The sequence below is a fragment of the Scomber scombrus genome, chromosome 15 (genome assembly GCF_963691925.1).
Source record: "Scomber scombrus chromosome 15, fScoSco1.1, whole genome shotgun sequence".
NCBI classification, from domain to species: Eukaryota; Metazoa; Chordata; class Actinopteri; order Scombriformes; family Scombridae; genus Scomber; species Scomber scombrus.
The window spans coordinates 5662956-5681628 of NC_084984.1; the positions used below are offsets into that span (position 1 = coordinate 5662956).

Sequence of the window (18673 nt, forward strand, 5' to 3'; positions counted from 1 at the left end):
TCATCATGATGAAATTAAAGCAGCACACACAAACACACGCACACACATGCACGCATGCACACACACACACACACACACACACACACACACGCACGCACACACACACACACACACACACAAACATCAAAACACACAGTCATTCACTCTGGTAAATTACTTTTGTAGAAAACCTGGTTGGGACCCAAAGTCCAAAATGAAAGCTGAACAATATGGGAGTGTACTCAGTTGTGCTTGTGTGTGTATGTGTGTGTGCGTGTGTGCATGCGTGCGTGTGTCTGTGTGTCTGTATGACTGTGTCTGTGTGTGTGTGTGTATTTGTGTGTGTGGGTGTACACAAAGGAGCATGGTGTCACCTTGGCCCTTATTCCTTAAGGCGACCAGGTCCCCAAGGGGCATGTGGTTATTACCCTGAGGGACTAGCTGTCCAATTATCCACAGAAAAAAGTGGCATCACATTACAGTTTTTAACATATAAGAATGCTTGCATGCAATATGTACGGTACGAATTATGGGATCAAAGGATCCATTAGGCTGGTAATTAGCCAGCAATTCAAAGTCTTCATGAGTCATTATGAAAGGTCAATAGTCCTAATGACTCTAAATTGGAAATGTGTAAGGCCAATTTATCAGCAATTTTCGAGAGCAAACATGCATGTATCCACAGTTTTCTGTAGTGTTGTAGGGTTTGGGGAACTTTGGTGCCATCTAAAGGATCTTAAGGGAAGCTTATAAAGTGTAGTTTCAGGAGCAGGACCACACTACAACTTAAGTTGTGATCAAGCGATAGATGGATAAAATCGACTGACTCATATACTTAAAACAAACTACGACCAATCAATCTGATCAGTCATACCCATTTACTGCAATGTTCCACTGAATACTTTGGTTTGCAGCCCAGCCTGAGAGGGAGAGACAGAGAGAGAGGAAAGGCAGAGTGTAAAAATGGGAGAGTGACAAAGTACAAATATACAAAGTACGAAAATACAGGATAGGATCCCAGGACCATGAAGCTCCAAGCTGAACATTTTAAAAGTGTTTTACCTCTGCAGTGGAGTATGGCAGACCGTCTGGGTCAAAGGTGATTTGGTCTCACTTTGGGGGAAAGCTATACCAGCACTTTCGCTCCGTATCATCGTTGCACCATCCTTAAGATCCGCTCAGCCTTAATTTGAGGTTTATTGGGGTCCTCTCTGCAGCTTCCCCAAAATCAGTCATTTTTCTTAGTAAATCGTTAAAGCGCATCATGTTGTTGGTGTGGTCCTTACTAGTGAAACAGAAGATAATGGATTTCTGTTTTAATTGACCTCAGTGTCTTTCTGTGATACTGCAGTGAGTTATGATTGCTAGAAAACGTGAAAACTCTACAAGGGTGGTCTACAAGAGCCACTACATTTGTCCTTGGATTAAGCAGTTACAGTAGTACTTTTAACTTTGTTGATGCAATTAAGCTGAAAAATATGATGACAAAATATAAAACAATGAAGTGTGAGAGTCTGAAATATTGTCTAAAGGAAACTGTAATATTGAGGAAAATTAACATAAAAATCCTTGTTGCTTTTTAGGTTGCATGCTGATAAATATGTAAATATAATAATAAAACCTCTTCTTTCTGCTGCTGATATTGCTTCTAATAAAGGGACTGTTTGGATGTTTCAGACATACTATAGTTTTCATTTTGCTGGGCGGCATGTAACACTGTACTATGCTTTCACAGTTCATTTCTTCAAAACTATACCTATACTGGTGTGCTACAGAGCTGACAGGAAGACCAAAAGCGCTGTTATAGAAGCCACACGCCCAAAATCAACAGGAAGTGAAAACCCTAAGAGATACAGTTCACACTAAATGCAAAACTAGTGGACTATTCTGCTTTTCTTGTCATTTGTATGCAGCTGTACCAGCTTCTTAAACAGCGTTGCATGATCTGACAAACAGCAAAACCACATTTGAGCTTCCTGTATTCTGCTTTGAATAAAAATAAATACACATCACTTACAGTAAATAAAATATCTATAAAACCAAATAAACTAAAATGAGTAAAACACACATTTTGTATTCATGAAGTTTTTTTCCCTCCATAATGATTTAAATAGTAGAAAATAATAAATAAGAAAAATGCAAAAAATAATCAAAGAAAGATTCCCAAACACTTTCCTTTTTGAGGGCTGTGTGTTTTATAATACATTTGGGATTTTATATTGTTATTAACTCTCTGAGGATATATAACAATATATAAATAATATTTGAAACAGCAAATAAGTTGACATAAAACAGCAATTCCTCATACCTTATACAACAAAATAAGTCATTTTCTTCTGTCTCTCCCAAACCGACCGATATGACATTTACAGAAAACATCTATGCAATCCGAACTGATCTTCTACCTCTATGTAAGTTGTTTGGTTGAGTTAGTTAAGATAATGAAAAGGTTGTGATCATGACTAATGTAAATCGTTATTGACTCTTGTTAGATGACAGGATGCAAAACTCAGTCTTGTCCATCTTAACCTGTGAAACAGTCATTATTCACACAAAGATAAAGTCAGGAAAACTGCTACAACTGTCATTTTTCTGGTAAGGCCAATCTCCAAAACATGTACTTATGAAAATGATTCTTGGCAACAGTTTTCCTATTTTGCTTGCCCTTAGGGAGCTATAAGGTATGAAAAACCACCCTATCCCACAAAGTCTGACACTATCACAAACACTCCGTATCAGCTTGGTTTACACTAAATGAAATATTCAAACCCTAAACTTCATGAAATGCAATTTTGTTAGCAGGTCAATGCTGCTATTTGCATATGTTCCATGAATATAGCTGAAAGTAAGTAATTGGATTACACTCATAGTAATGAGATTACGGAGGCTTCGATTTCACTTAAACCGTTTAATAATCTTAAAATTAATAAAAAAATATTTTCTAACACTGAGGGTTCATGTTTTATCTCCTTACTTGAGTAATCACATTACATTAATCTGATTACATAAGCAATCTGATTACTTATGCAATTAGTAATCAGATTACATCCACAGTAAACAGATTACATCCACAGTAAACAGATTACATCCACAGTAAACAGATTACATCCAGTAAGTTATCAGTTTACATAAGTAATCGGTCATCATCATCATCATCATCATCATCATCATCATCATCATCATCATCATCATCATCATCATCATCATCATCATCATCATCATCATCATCATCATCATATATGCATCAAAATCTCAGATACTGTACATGCTAAATACTAAGCCATAAACCACCAATACTTGTTGCAAGGACACTTTCAAAGGCTGGGTGGCATTTTCTTCAGGAAATGCAAATATTCCTGTTTTATGAGCTTCTTCTTTCCTTAAAAAGGTAATGCATTTCCTTTTTATGATCAAACATTCCCAGCCTACTGTAACCTTGAAATGATCTAATTTTGTGCACAGCAGCACAAAGATTAAAAATTGCTGCCTTAAATGAAACATTAACTACAGTATATATGAACCATATTGATAAGATTAAAGTCTTGTTAGTTTGAAGTAGCTAATCAGTGATATCAAAGGTGGTAGTTATATTACTAGTGGATTACTTTATACCAAACGTTTTATGTCAGTGGAATAAAAGTCACCAATCAACACTTGTGTTTTAAAAACTATACACCGATACTTGTTTCAACAGCCACTCTCCATGTGTTATCAACACCTTTTCATCATAGCCAGGGACACCCTCACGTTTTATATATTCATATTTTTTTAATCTTACCTTGTCAAGCTTTGTCATCTCTTCTCATCTTTCCATTTCCTCTTACCATTCGCCCTTTTCAATTTAGCACAGGAAGTGAAAAAGTGCTGCCCTGCCCCTGTCACAGCTTCTTATCTTTCTTTTTGTCTCTCACACATTTAAATTGCGTGCAGTATCTCACCCACAGTGAGGAACTGTGGTTGAACTGTGGTTAAACCTGCTCAGTGAAAAAGCTATCCACCCTTCTCATTGTTTTATAGTTTCATTGCATCTTCTCCTTGATGATCCATCTGTCACAAGCCGGCTGCTGATCGTGTACACTGCAGCCACAACATGAGCCTACGGAGACTAAGTGAGTATTATGTGTGTGTGAGTCTTGTGTATAGCATCTGCACTTTGGTCGTATGTTTACACTTCTAGTCTGTTGGGGTTTGGGCAGTAAGGTTAACCATTGCTGACTTTCACAAACTGTCCTGTCAGTTTTACAACATTTTTGTGACAGTCACATTGTGTAAAAATCAACTTGCAGCTACAATTATTAAAATACAGTAGAGGTAATTTTAGAGAGCTGTTTAACTCTATGTTTGACTCTGTTTATGTACAGTATAGTTCAGCTTCATAAAGTACATGATTTCAGTTATACAGATATTGTACATTTTATAAAAGCCGGTATTATATTTAAATAGAGAAAACTTTGTATTTTTGCTTCTCTGTTTTTAAAAAAATGGCGTGAGAATTTTAACAAAAAGTCAAATTTATGGTAGCAAGATGCAAAAGAAAAAATAGTCCCTTTGCAGGGTGTTTCACTTCACAGCCACAAATGAAAACAATGATTCATCTTTTGCATAGAGCAACACCTCAAACCTCAATTCTACGAAACGCAATCTACTGGAACAGCCGGGCAGAATGAGAAGACCTTGTTTCTTAAAGCTGCATGAATTGATTTTTGCCACCTAGGGGCAGAAAAACAAACTGAAAAACGTTGCTCATAAAAGCAGAATTGCAAGACTGAAAACCAAAACAACCAGCTTCAAGAGGCTAAAAAAGCTGTGCAGAGTTGACAGGAACAGAGCTGATAGTTTTGTGATAAGTCCTCAATGGCTCATTATCAGTGCCCTTTTTCACTTTTATCTGATTGGCGGCACCTTGAAGTTGCTTGATGCCCTGTTGATCAGAGTCTTCATAAATGTTGCCAATCTACCTCCAATTTTGTCATCCCATTTTATCATGCTGTATTCCTGTAATGTTGTCATCCTGTCTATTCTGTACACACAAACTCACATGCATGTCTATCCATCCTGGAAAAAGGATCTCTCCTCTGTTGCTCTCCTTTCAGTTTTCTCCTCTTTTTTTCCCTTTTAAATGTTTTAAGGAGAGCTTTTCCATATTCAGATCCAGACAAAAGCCCTTTTTAGAGGTTTTATTTAAAATATTCAGAGCTTAAGGATGGGCAAACAGCAAAATGACAAACAAAAAAGACCTAACCTAACTCTTAGTCTAACAAAACAGGAAGAAAAATAGAAGATTGTTACTGAAACTACTATTTGGCTTGATATTTCACATCAAATCGACATAGAAGATTTTACACCGAAACATGTTAGTAAACTGCTGTTATAGTCAAGAGATATGGACCGATATCATATGTTACTATCCTTCATAATGACCGTTTTGTTCTCTAAATATTCCCCTCTCCAGGTTTCAAATGGCTTGGCAGCCTCACCAACCTTTCTTTTCGCCGCTCCACTGAGAAATCAGACTCCAAGTCCTCCAAGTCAGGAGCAGGAGCTGAGTATGAAGATGGTTCTGATGCCACAGGAACCATGGCTCCAATTGTTGAGACAACAATGGATGACATGGACACCATGCGCCCTCGGACTGCCAGCTATGTTCGCTCTAGTGAGAACTATAGTCACATGGGCACGTTGCCACGGCTACTGATGAAGAAGAGGGACAAGAGTACTAAAGGTAAAGCAGGAGAGGTTAAGAGTTAAGGGATGATTCCTTCAGCCTTTCAATTACTTTTTCTTGCCTCCCTCTGCCTTCCTTCTGTTTTTTTTTATTTCTCATGTCCATCCCTTCTCTAGGAGGCCCCAGCAGCAGCAAGAAGAGTAAAGACAAGAGGAGCATCAGCAGAAGTCAAAGCCAGCGACCTGCTGGGAACAAAGACTGCGTGCCCCAAAGGCTCACAGCTGTTTTATCCAAGGTGGCTGAAGATAAGGCTACGGTGAAAGCAGATGCTGGGCTCAAACAAGACTCCCTAAGTGAACCCAAGAGCCAGCATGAACCTGCAAGTGATATCACAAACCCTGAAAACACCTCCTCTGGGCCCACATCTGACCGTGAACATGTGTCGCCATCTAGTGGCTCAAGCACTGACAAGCAGGACATCACGCAGGCAGGTGCAGATTTGACTACAGACTCAAGACCTGAACCCCTGAAAAAAGAGTCGACCCCTCCACTCGGCCAGGGGAATGATCAGACCCGGCAGGAAGCAGAAGACAACGAAAACCAAAACTCTGAAAGCATTTCCAGGTGGGTTATTTCTATCTTCTTTCTAAACATAATTCAATTTTTCTGTCAAGACAAAGAGTTTTACTGCCTTTTTCCCTAAATTCACTGATTGGGGAGGAGGGGAGAGTACCATCAAGTTAATTGTGGACAACAAAATTTTACATTTTGGCACATCATAGGATTTACAGCATGTTATTGTCAATAATGAAAGCTTAATTGAAACCATGCAAAGTACATAAAGAAAAATATCTAAGGTTGTGCAAATCTATAACATAATAGTGTACTAGTTAAGGCAATGTGTATCAAATAGCTCATTCCCTCACCACAGCAAATTGCATTTTGGTTGAACAATGAGTGTTTCATGTCGTTTGACTCTGAAGTTGAACACCCAATCTTCCTCTGTGCAAAGCCTGGGTTGCCAATAGCCCAGGTTGAGGTTTGTGGATGTATTGAAAATGAGTGTGTTGTGTATGCATCACTACACTGTGTCAGGCCTTAAGGTGGGTTCTGCTTGATTTTGAGGCCTTAAGGGGGGTCCTATGTCCAAAGTCTTGTTTTGGACCTATTTTATGCATATTTATAAATGATGTCTAATACGATTTCTACACAGCAAATCTTATATTCCAGCATTGAAAAACTGTAGGCTGCACATTACTCTGACAGTGGTTGAGTGGGGCTTAATGGGGGCCCAGCAGCTCGGTTTTGCCCTGAGCAACCATATCAGGATAATCCGGCCCTGCTCAGCACCTTAGGCAGGGGGCGCGCATCCGCGTTTGGAGCACAACCCGAGAAGTTGGACAGTTTACAGTTTATGCTGACTTTGTTGTGTACGGGACCCGTCTCAGGCCATGAGTGTGAAGTGAGAAGATAACAGGACTCATTACTTCACTTTCAAAAGGCAGCAGGTAACATTGATTCCTTGTATTGATCGGGTTGCTAGTTTAATGTCCTCTGTCAGTTTGCATTGATTCAGTCTGACATACAGGAGATCCGCAGAAATAAGATTTTTGCGTGCTCATCGTATGCGTTTCATAATGTCTTAGCTGATTCATCCGCAAAGTCAGAAGTTTGTTGAGAGTTTGAAGCTGAAATTTGATGTAAATCCTGAAAGATGCCCCCCCCCCCCCTCACCCATGCAGATTGCATTTTCTCGCTGCTTTCCCATGACATGCCAGGCTGTCTCTGCCTTCAATATTCCATGCATGACAGCAGAGTGCGTGTATCGTGTTACACTAGGATTTATTGTGTGTGTGTGTGTGTGTGTGTGTGTGTGTGTGTGTGTGTGTGTGTGTGTGTGTGTGTGTAGGCTGCAGTCTTGCTGGCATGCATGGGCGCGCATGTGTGAGCGTGCAGCATCAGCCCATTAGTTCAGCACAGGGGCCGTGGGAAATATACAGTAGCTCTATAGTGTACTGCAGGTCCTCTATGGGCACATCAGAGCTCTCTATGTCTGATCAGTCCTAAATCAAAAGTCATCTCTGTCTGACTGCCCATTCCCTTCTGTCAAGACAGACTGTCTAAGGTGCAGCTTCTTTACTTCTTTGCCTGGGTTTTTCTGCTCTTTTGGAAAGACAGTGTTTGTGCTTTTCGTGGCTGGTAAGATTTGGCTCTTTATGGCAGAAAAGGTTTTTGTTCTTTTGCCTCATTGTCCCTCATGGAGCAAAGCATGTCAGTTCCTTTTTGGGGCACTATTGAAAAGGGGAGGAAGAGATAGGCTTCCTATGTTGATTCATGTCCTCTTTACACCCTTGAGCATTCTCATCCTGGAAAAAGACGGGATGTTTGTGCAGAGTACACTGTAAATAATATGAAAGGAAAAGAAGTAAAATAGCAAGTACCTGAGGTAAAATATTAAAAAATATATCACTTGTAATAGGTTATAGAGTTCCAGTAAAAGTGTAAATGTTTCTTCTTATTGTCAACCGTAACAAATGGACTAGTGCCTCCAGCCATGTGTCCCTGTTTTTCAAGCTTTTTCTTTGTTGGAAACATTAATCATACATGAAATGAAAACAAAAAATGCTCCACATGTGATTATGGAGAGCTATTTGTATTTCTATTTGCACCGTGAACACTATTAAAAGCAATTCAGTGTCATAATTGCTTGTTAGTCCAGAGTTTAAACAATGCATCTCAGTAAGTGTTTGAACCACTGCTGGTATGCTTGACATTGACTGAAGCTCTAATGTGGTGCTCAATGGCCTTCTACCTATCTTTGGTGTGGTATTTGTTTTCAAAGCTTCCCTCATGTATGATTGGTATGTTTTTGTATTTACAGCTCAGTCACATTCTTTCGTTTTTATCCTTTTTCTCTGGATAAATTCTGATGTTATCAGCGCAAACGATGGAGGCAAATATTTTACACTTAATAATTTTTTCAACTGAGATCCAGCGCAGGGAGGGGAATGTAGTGCTTCTCTGCTGTGGGACCTATTAACATTCCCAAGCCTACTGCCATGATGGGACCCTTTGATCTGGCCTCTGTGGTCATTTGTAACATGGCTTTGCTCTGGGCCCTGTGAGACCCATCATGCAATTGGGAACTGCTCTGATTGATCTTAAAACTTGTCTGGGGGTGTAATTGCCTCTTTTGTGCACTGTCACTCCGTATCACAAAGCTGCACAGCAGCACCCGCAGTATGGCTCCCAAGACCGCAGCACAGCAGGGCTTTTGACACATGATCTGGATCCTTCGTGAGTGTAAATGTGTGAGTTATGGTGCCTCGGGGATTCAAGAGGCCAGCACCATATTGAGCAACCTCGGATGCACAGTGGGGTTTGTTATCTACCCATTTTCTATGAAGCTGGACTCCATCAACATTTTAGAGAGAGCTGAAGTCGGTCATGGGAATACAGGCGTGTTCTTTGTCTGTAGCAACACACTCTGCCCCTGTTACAAGACCAGATCAAACGCAAGCTTGTGTACATACTGTATATGTGTCAAAGCACACATTTCAAGAGGTTTAATAGCTTTTTTCCCTTGTTATTACACTAGTTAACATTTCCCCTCTTTCATTTCGTTTTTCTTCTCTTCTCCATCTCCCCTCTTTTGCTTTCCTCTCTTTTCTTTTTATCTTCAGCCCCATGGAGCCAGCAGAGAACCAGACAGAATATGTTCAGGTAAGTCTGCAATCACATCCAACAATGTTGTCTTTTTTAAATGTGACTCCAAACTTTTAGTATTTAAACCTTCTAAAATACATACTCACTCGTAATGATGAACCTACAAAGAATTATCACCTGGCTCTGCAGCTCCTCTCAGCTTTACAGAGCTTTATAATGAATTTCGGCTCATTGTTTAACCATCTGCAGCTTTAGTGCTTTGGTTCACTCTCACTGTTTTCAGAGAAAAAGCTCCAAAAACCCACTGCACACTATTTACTTGGCACCAAGTAGCAAACAAACAAAGTTAGCAACTAGCTGAACATAGTGCAGCCATTAGCAGCCAGATATTTCCTTATATTGGACCTACATTAACTAGGTGGAAAGAAACACAACTCCAAATCAATGCTAATGCTCCTGGAAATGACAAACAATCAGCTTAATATGAACTTAAAAGGTAATTATGATTCAGCATTGTTTTAGCTGTGGTCAAAAAATCAATCGGTTAATGCAGGCTTAAGATATATGTAACTTGGGTTTTTAAATAAGTGCTTTTTCCTCTGCTTAAGCAACATGTCAAAGTAAATTAACAGTACATCTGCTTGATTAAAGCACTGTAGCACTTTTTCACTGGTATTGAGGATGCATTTGAAAACACTGTTGGTTTGCGCTTTAAAGGGGCATTCCATCAGTTTATACTTTTGTTATATTGGGGACTAGCAAAATAGATACATTTTTAGAAAAAGTATCAAAATTGAAGCAGCAGAGGCCAATACATGCTGACTTTATGTCCATAGAAGTCAAGCTTCTAAATATTGCCACACTTCCCTTAATGCAACCCAATCCCTGCCTGATTAATGCCCACATCTTCCAAACGCCATACCTAAGGTTCCTAACATAGACAGTTATTTTCTTAGACTCCTTGCAGAGCCTGAGAGGACATTATACATCTGTTTTCATAGGCTGAGTACTGAGTACTTTACTTGTCAAGTAAACTGATCTTCATATGTAAAATTGGTTAAGTAGTACAGGAATTGATTATAGTTAGACAAACCTAGCAGCTTTTTCCTGCCCATTATAATGTAGAAAAGTCTCATGTTTCATCTCTGCTCTGTATTTGTGTCACACACACACACACACACACACACACACACACACACACACACACACACACACACATACACACACACACACACACACACACACACACACACACACACACACACACACACACACACACACACACACATTGAATGCCTGAGAAGCCAGTATAGACATGAGAAATTGTTTTACAGCCAGAACAAGCAACTCATTTTGAATCCTCTCTCCACTATTATTGAATTAGTTTTTTTTAATGTGAGCTTTCAGATGTAATTGTGGCTGATTATTAGCCCTCAGTCTTCAGCAGGCTCACTCTGCTTTTAGCCTAATTCAGTCTGCCATTTAGCTAATTGAATTTGGAGTCAGCAGTGCTACTGTAATGTCAGTACTGTGCAGTTATCAGGCAGTTTGTACTGCAGCCAGGAGGTGGGGCTAGAGACTTTGTGAGGTTGTGAACTCGTTAAAGATCAGAGAGCTTGTGAAGCTGTTTCATGACCTTGGAGATACATGACAAGGATTCATGCAGACTGTACTTTACACTCCAAACACCCTCACTGAGAGGAAAGGTGTGGAGTAATATCAAGAGAGTGAAGTTAAGGGAAGGAGAGAAGGGAGAAAAAGAGGGAGGAGAGGCTGAGGTGTACTGTTGAACACTTGAGATCTGTTTGTCTATTGATTATACATCACAGGCAGGACAGTAAAAGCCTTCTCCTATGACCCTGACCTGTATTCCTTTTGTAGTACAAATACATTCAACCACCTCTGACCACAATAAATTGACCGAGTTAAATCCCATACCATTTTGTAATGTTGTAGGCAGAATAACAGCATGTGAATAGTAAAACTAATGTGACACCTGCACTCTACTTGCCTCAAACATATGTCAAGGACCAGTCTTCCATTTTTTGACCTTTAGAGTTTGAATTACAGATTCACATACAGACATTTTTGATCACAATCATGGTCACTTGTAGTCAACTTGAAATGGCTCTTGTTGGTCCTGAAGTTTGTGTGACAGAGTGCTCTTAAGATGAATTTTCATAATATTTCCTGCATGTAATATTTAATGAATGCACAAAAGCACTTAGGAAGTAAGGAGCCTGTTTCCTGCTTTTAAAACCAACTCACCTACATTTTTTCTGCAAATTCAAGTCCCCCTGTATGTTTTGTCACCCAGATTTGTTTCTTCTCTCCTTTTTCTCGCCTTCATACACCACAACAGCCCCTCCCATCGCTACCCACAAACCCACCCACTCCCCAAAAGCTGCCAGCAATCCCTCCATCTCCTTCCATTTCTCTGAAACATTTATGACAGCTGATGTTTAAATCAGGAGTTGCATGGCCTACAGTAATGGGAAAGACCAGGCCGACCAGGCGACACTCCTTTAGCGTATCATATGCACACACAACCATGCACACACATGTACACGCAGTATCTCACACACATAAAAATGAAAATCAGACAAATTGAGACAGAGAGAAAGACAAACAAACCAATCTGATCTGAATATGCTCAAAGAAAATAAGTGATCAGTAAGTAAAGCTCCCAAAGCATTCATGACAAGCTCTTCATCTTTCAGGCTTTATCATAAAAAATCTATCATCATTAATTTTTCATGTAGTTGCACGGCTGGTCAAGCAATATCTGGCGGGTTTGTCTTTGTGACTTTTAGTGAAAGAAGTGAAAATGCAGCCTTATAATGGTTTGTGGCTGATGGAAAAAAAGGCCTGACCCTAATCAAATCTAAATGTTCAGTCTCAGTATGTGTGTGCTGTTTCTGAATAGTGTGTATGACTTGTAAATGTCTACTTGCTTGTGATTGTGTATGTTTATTTATGCCTGCAACCCCAGCCTTGCTTTGTCTCCTACCCTACAGCATTTAGTGGTTTGGTGGTAGATTGAAGACAGGGGTAGGAGGAGGGGTGTGTTGAAAAGGCTTGTCCTTATGAGGCATATTAACATACTGTATGTCTGGCACAAGACATAAACTGGAGCTCCTAAAAATGTGTGTGTGTGTGTGTGTGTGTGTGTGTGTGTGTGTGTGTGTGTGTGTGTGTGTGTGTGTGTGTGTGTGTGTGTGTGTGTGTGTGTGTGTGTGTGTGTGAAGGGGCTCAGCTGTGTACTTGTGTGTTACTGCATGTTTGATTATGCGAATGGTTTGAATTTCCAAATGTTGTATTCATCTGTGTGTGTGCCTGCCACCCAATTAAATTAAGGCAGTGCCCTGTGGGTGTGTGTGTGTGTGTGTGTGTGTGTGTGTGTGAATGTGGTGCCTCTGTAGATGAGACGGGGTGTAAACTGTGAGGTCCTGGCCTCAGTAACACACCCCAACAAAATTTAAGTCTGTTCCTTCACCACGTAGACAGACTGACACACACAGAGTACAGACAAAGGTCTACACACACACACACACACACACACACACGCACACACGCGCACACAGACACACACACACACACACACACACACACACACACACACACACACACACACACACACACACACACACACACACATATTGACATCTGATCGGATTATTGCATGAATCATTTTATTTAGGTCACCAAAGAACCCAGATAGACTATACGGATACATATACGGCACAGTACCCTTTCATGGCAAGTACGTATCTTTAAGAATTAGAACATGGACAAAACAACAGAAACACCTCAATAATGCAACATAATACAATCACCTGCAGGAAATACCAGTTTAGTGAAAGCCAGTGTTCAGAGTTTAATTACATTTAAGATATTACTTTTGTTCACTTTGTTCCATTCCTTCAAATATAATTGTTCAGTATTTGCAGCTGAGCTGCTTGCAATTAAAGCAGCAGCTATTTGCCTACTTTATATGCTCACTGAATAACATAAGAGTCTACAGCTACACTAGCTACGCAGTGAGGGTGTACTATTAAGGTTCTTTCTAAAGTCCTTTTACAGTCATCCACTGTCAAGGCCTTCACACACAGTTGAATTCAGCCTCCATACATGGATGAAACACACAGCTGTCATTCTTTATCCTGTTTACTGTTTACTATACAGGAACCCATTTTAATACAGTTTCACCAAGCTTGCCCTAACATGCTTACAGTGACAATGCCAGCTTGCTGATGTTTAGCAGATATAACGTCTATCATGATTCACATATTAGTTTAGTGTGCTAGCATACTAACATTTGATAATAAGCACTAAACACAAAGTACAGCTGAGACTGACAGGAATAGCATTAGATTTGCACATATTTCACATATAGAGTGTTAACAATAACAATTTGGACTGGCTGCTGCCACCAGATGAAAAGTTGAGGGATCACAAAAGTTAACATGGATATCTGTACTAAATTTCACGTCAATCAATTAAAAAAAGTTGTTGAGACATTTCACTTCTAAAAGTGTCTCATGATGGCATTAGAGGAAAAGTCAGGGGATAGCTCAAGTTTTTAGGAATCATCCTCTGGGAACCATGAATGTAATTTCATTGGAATAAATCCAGTTATTATAGAGACATTTAAGTTAGGACTAAAGTTGTTGACCGAATGACGAACTTTGCTGTTGCTAAAAGAGCTGACTGTCACAAAGCATACTTTGCTAATTAGTTTTCAGCTTGTGTATGACCTCTTGTCCAGATGACTTTTGTAATTAGGATTTACAGTGGTTACTGCCTGCATGACTGACGCTTCAGCTGCAAACACTGAAAAGATATGTGATATGGTGGATAGAATACCCTCAAAACTCATAATACAAGCAAACTGCATCAGCAAAGAGACCCTGTGGTTACAAGTAGACCATCAGCAACACTGACTGAAAGACACACTTTATTGAATATTTGCTTCACAAACTGCAGCCTCAAGAATTCCTGAGTCTCAGCAAAAACAGCATTATAATCTTCACCAAACTGATATTTATTGCTTGGTTATTATATTCTAAGGTTTCTGTTATTTTGTCCACCCTCCTCAAGGTCAGCATGCTTATGCCACAAAGCCGTAGATGAGGCAGAGAATAGTCAAGCATTGATGTCGCTAAGACAAGCTGTTTTATTCTCATATTAAAGATGTGTCTAGTTGCTACAGCAACACATTTATCTAAGGTTAAGTCATTTTAATACAATTAAAGCAAGACAGCTGATTTTTAATTGCACTATTTCACACCAAAACGAGTTTCATTTCCACTGGGCCTCTTTCACCCCCTGCATCATTACTGCAGGCTGATGTTTCAAACAGGCTTTGAAACACATATCTGGTGGTTCGATACGGATTAACCAGTTGGTGAAAAGGGTCCTCCCTGTTAAAACACACTGATGGCAATCACACACACACACACACACACACACACACACACACACACACACACACACACACACACACACACACACACACACACACACACACACACACACACACACACAGATCATTAGCTGTGTCCTCCTAACCCCCAGCAGAGCTCAGCCTTTTGTTTTTAGACACACACGTGCACGCACAGACACACATGAAGATATGTGTGCACATAATCATGATCTGCCCTCAGTGTGTCCCTTTTCATCTTTCTCACACACGTGCACATACACATTTTTTTCTCTTACCTTTCACACACACTTTCTCTCTCACTATCTATATTCTTTACCTCTCTCTCTTTTTCTATCTCTGTGTCTCTCTCACACACACACACACACACACACACACACACACACACACACACACACACACACACACACACACACACACACACACACACACACACACACACACACACACTCCTTTCATTACTGGGATGCTTGCAGGCACAGGCCGGGATTCTCCATTGTGCTCCTTATCAGCCTGCGGGATGGGAGTCACTAATTAATATTTAACTGAAGACCGCCTCCAAGAAGGTGAAGGAGATACACAGATAGAGGGCTGGAAGCAGGGGATGGCAATGGAGGAGAATGGAAGGACAGTGGAGAGGAGGGGGGGAATGAGAAGGATCAGAGAGAGGAGGAGGAAGCTGGAAGGAGGAGGTCAGGTGGGTGATGAGTGGTTGGGATAAGGAGGCAGGATGAGGGGAGGAGCACGGTGATGAGAAGGGTTGGAGAAAGGTTTGATTCGATAGAGCATGTAGAGAAGGAGTTGAGGATACAGGAATACTGAAAAAAGAGAAAGGACAGGTTTAATGAATGGAGAACAGGAGAGGAAGAAAACAAAGCTGAAGTGAAGCATGTGAATGTAGAGAATAAAATGAATTTAAAGGAAGCAATAGTGGAAACAAAGTAAGGGAGAAAGAGAGAAGGAAAGTGAAACAAGAAAGATGGTTCAGGGTAATGGAGTGTACAAGACAGACACAGAAGTAAGAATGAGGCCCTCTTTAGTCTTCCCAAAGGCACAAAATGGGACAAAGTTACGATCTGTGTCTGAGGAGAGTTCAATTTATTAACGTCTTAAACGATCTGGTGCAGTGAAGGTTAGGGCGGGATGATATGACCTGCAGCCCTACTACAGTATATCATGATAAACTGTCACACTTAACTCCAGAATGAAATATGCTACAATAACTGTATAATACTGTGGTGCACAGTATTTCCTTTCTTCTTTTGACGTCAACTTTTTGCCATCTTCAAATCTTGACTGTGGACTGTTGTGACTATTTTCCTTCAGGCAATTAAAATGTGAAAGGTGAAAGGAGCAGAATATCCAATGTTGAGTGTTATATCACAATGCAGATCACAATACGTTTTTCTCTGTATCAAATGTTTTCAGACTCAGTTGTGGAGAATCTGTTGCTTTTCTTTGATGTTGCAGCTCCCCACGGCAGCCATTTGATATCTGTTTGACTTAACTTAATTCATCTGAGGATGCAATATCACATGTGGAAACACAAGACAGAGCTTTCACAATATATTTTGTCTCCAAATGCGCCTCTTTCAATAGGACTCTTTCATTTGTGCAAATCAAAATACTTGTTAAGAAGGGAGCCAAACTGGGCTGCAATAAGAAGGAATAACATAGGAAGTACACATTTTAAACAGTGTCATTTTGTAGACTGGCTTTTAGCTAATGCACCTTACAGAACAATATATTTTCATTATGACATGTCTGAATGGGAATCACACCCCTAACGTTCAACGTGCTCAGAGCCATAGGCAACCATCTATGTTTTAAACTCTGCATCCATCATAGTGTCACATCTGTTTTTTTCCCCACAGCATGCATTTTGAGTCTTTGCGTGTGTGTGTGTGTGTGTGTGTGTGTGTGTGTGTGTGTGTGTGTGTGTGTGTGTGTGTGTGTGTGTGTGTGTGTGTGTGTGTGTGTGTGTGTGTGTGTGTGTGTGTGTGTGGCACAGCAACCAGATGTAACATGCTGTATGTTGTGATTGTTTTGGCGTGGTATTACAGAGGATTGAGGCAAGGAAAGCACAGGGCCCCTTCTTATGAGATTATTTGTGCCCCGACTGTGTAATCTGTCTAATTCCAGCGGAGGATGGTTTAAGATTACATTAAGAAGAGACGCAGCAGTTAATGAATCTATCCTGTGTCTTGTAACTCCTTATCTGTCAGCCCTTTTTCTTTCTGCCTTTCACCCACTAGCATGCATTCAAGAGGCAGATTAGCAAAGTGATTACCGGCATCATCTGATACTGAGTGTTTGTGTGGTGCAGAGATGACCTAGAAGGCAAAATAAGGAAGGAAAAAAAAACGGAGCATGCAGTGTTTTTTTTATTTTTTTATTTTGGGGTGACCTGTAGTGACGATGTCTCGCTCTTGCGTTATGCCTTCCTGCAGTGGTGCAGACTGAACTAAATGCAGTGTCAGAATTTTGGATGCTGTCAAGGCTCTCACAGTGTTGCTATGGTGAAGCGTCCTCGATGATGTCACTCGCTCAGGCCTCTGGAGACAAAGCCCCACCCCTACTGACATCTCTCTGCCGGCATGTGTGCCTGTGTGTGTGTGTGTGTGTGTGTGTGTGTGTGTGTGTATGTATGTGAAATGGGCCGGTGAAAATCACACCGTGTTATCCTTTAAACACCTGCCTGTGTGTTTCAGCCTATAATGACCTGTCTAGCTGCAGTCTGCATGGCTTTTTAGAGACACATTATTATATTGTAATACACCCACAAATATGCAGAAAGATAACATTTCTGTCAACATTATTTCACCACAAGAACCAATATATGTTTCTCCTGCTATTTCCAGTAATTTGTAATGGTGTGTGTGTGTCTGTGTGTGTGGACATGTAGGGGGAATTAAAGGTGTCTATTTGCATTCAAGTGTGTGTGTGTGTGTGTGTGTGTGTGTGTGTGGTGGGGGGCACCCCTGTTGGGTTCCTTTCATGGCTTAAGAAAGGTTAGATTCCGTTGGGAGCCTGCACACCTCCTCCTTCTCCTCCTCCTCCTCTTTCTCTCCTTTTACCCGCATCTTCTTCATTCATCGTCTTGTCTTTTAATTATCTTTTCTTTCCCTCCTCCCATCTTTTCCTTACTTTCTCCCTGCTTTACTCCCTCCATTGTCCCATACCCCCCCCCCCCCCCACTCCATGTCAGCATTGTCTCAGCACTGAAGCGGGGGTCGTTGGGTGGGTAGGTGGGTGGGATCTGCCTGCAATTCGACAGCACTCCTCTCTGCTTGTGCCTGCCAGCATTCACCCCCCACCCACCCCCTCCCTCCCTCCATCCATCCATCCCTCCCACCCTCTCTCCCTTCGGTCCGCCCTCCCCCCACCCACACTCCCTTCATCAGTAAGCAATGAGGTAATCCCTAGCAGCCGCGTGAAGTGCAGCAAGTGCAGGGAGAGGGAGAGTGAGGGAGTGCAGAAGCGTCAGAAGCCGGTGCAGGGCAGAAGCAGCGGAGATGTCAGGAGCTGTAATATCACTAGCTGTTATCAGTACCAGCTGTTAGCAGCTCGCTCGGAGCTAATAGCTGATGTGGTTACCAGCAGATGCTTGCAAGCTGAAGCTGTGGTGTTAGCTGTTTAGCTTTTAGCCTGGTTTGTTAGTGGTGGCACTATGTTGAGGGGCTGTTAGCCAGACAGAGAGGCAGGCAGGCAGGCAGGCAGGCAGGCAGGCAAAGAGGCTGGCAGGGGTGGGACAGGCTTAACCCAGGGGGGCTGTGGTTAGATCCGACACCCTGGGTGGGGTAGAAAGAAAGAAGAGGTAAGAAGAGAGAGAAGAGAAGAAGAAGAAGAAGAAGAAGAAGAGGGAAGTGAGAGGAGAGGAGGTGAAGCAGAGGAAAAGGAGGAAGGAACGAAGAGAAAGG

General features: G+C 41.1%; 1 protein-coding gene across 1 annotated transcript in view; it reads left to right on the forward strand.

Moving 5' to 3' along the window:
* Positions 1-18673, forward strand: part of sh2d3ca (SH2 domain containing 3Ca) — a 68586-nt gene that overhangs the window by 12854 nt on the left and 37059 nt on the right. Inside the window, exons 2-4 of the mRNA XM_062435175.1 lie at positions 5432-5701; positions 5821-6268; positions 9328-9367. Coding sequence (XP_062291159.1) covers positions 5432-5701; positions 5821-6268; positions 9328-9367 — 758 coding nt within the window. The remainder of the gene's footprint in view (positions 1-5431; positions 5702-5820; positions 6269-9327; positions 9368-18673) is intronic.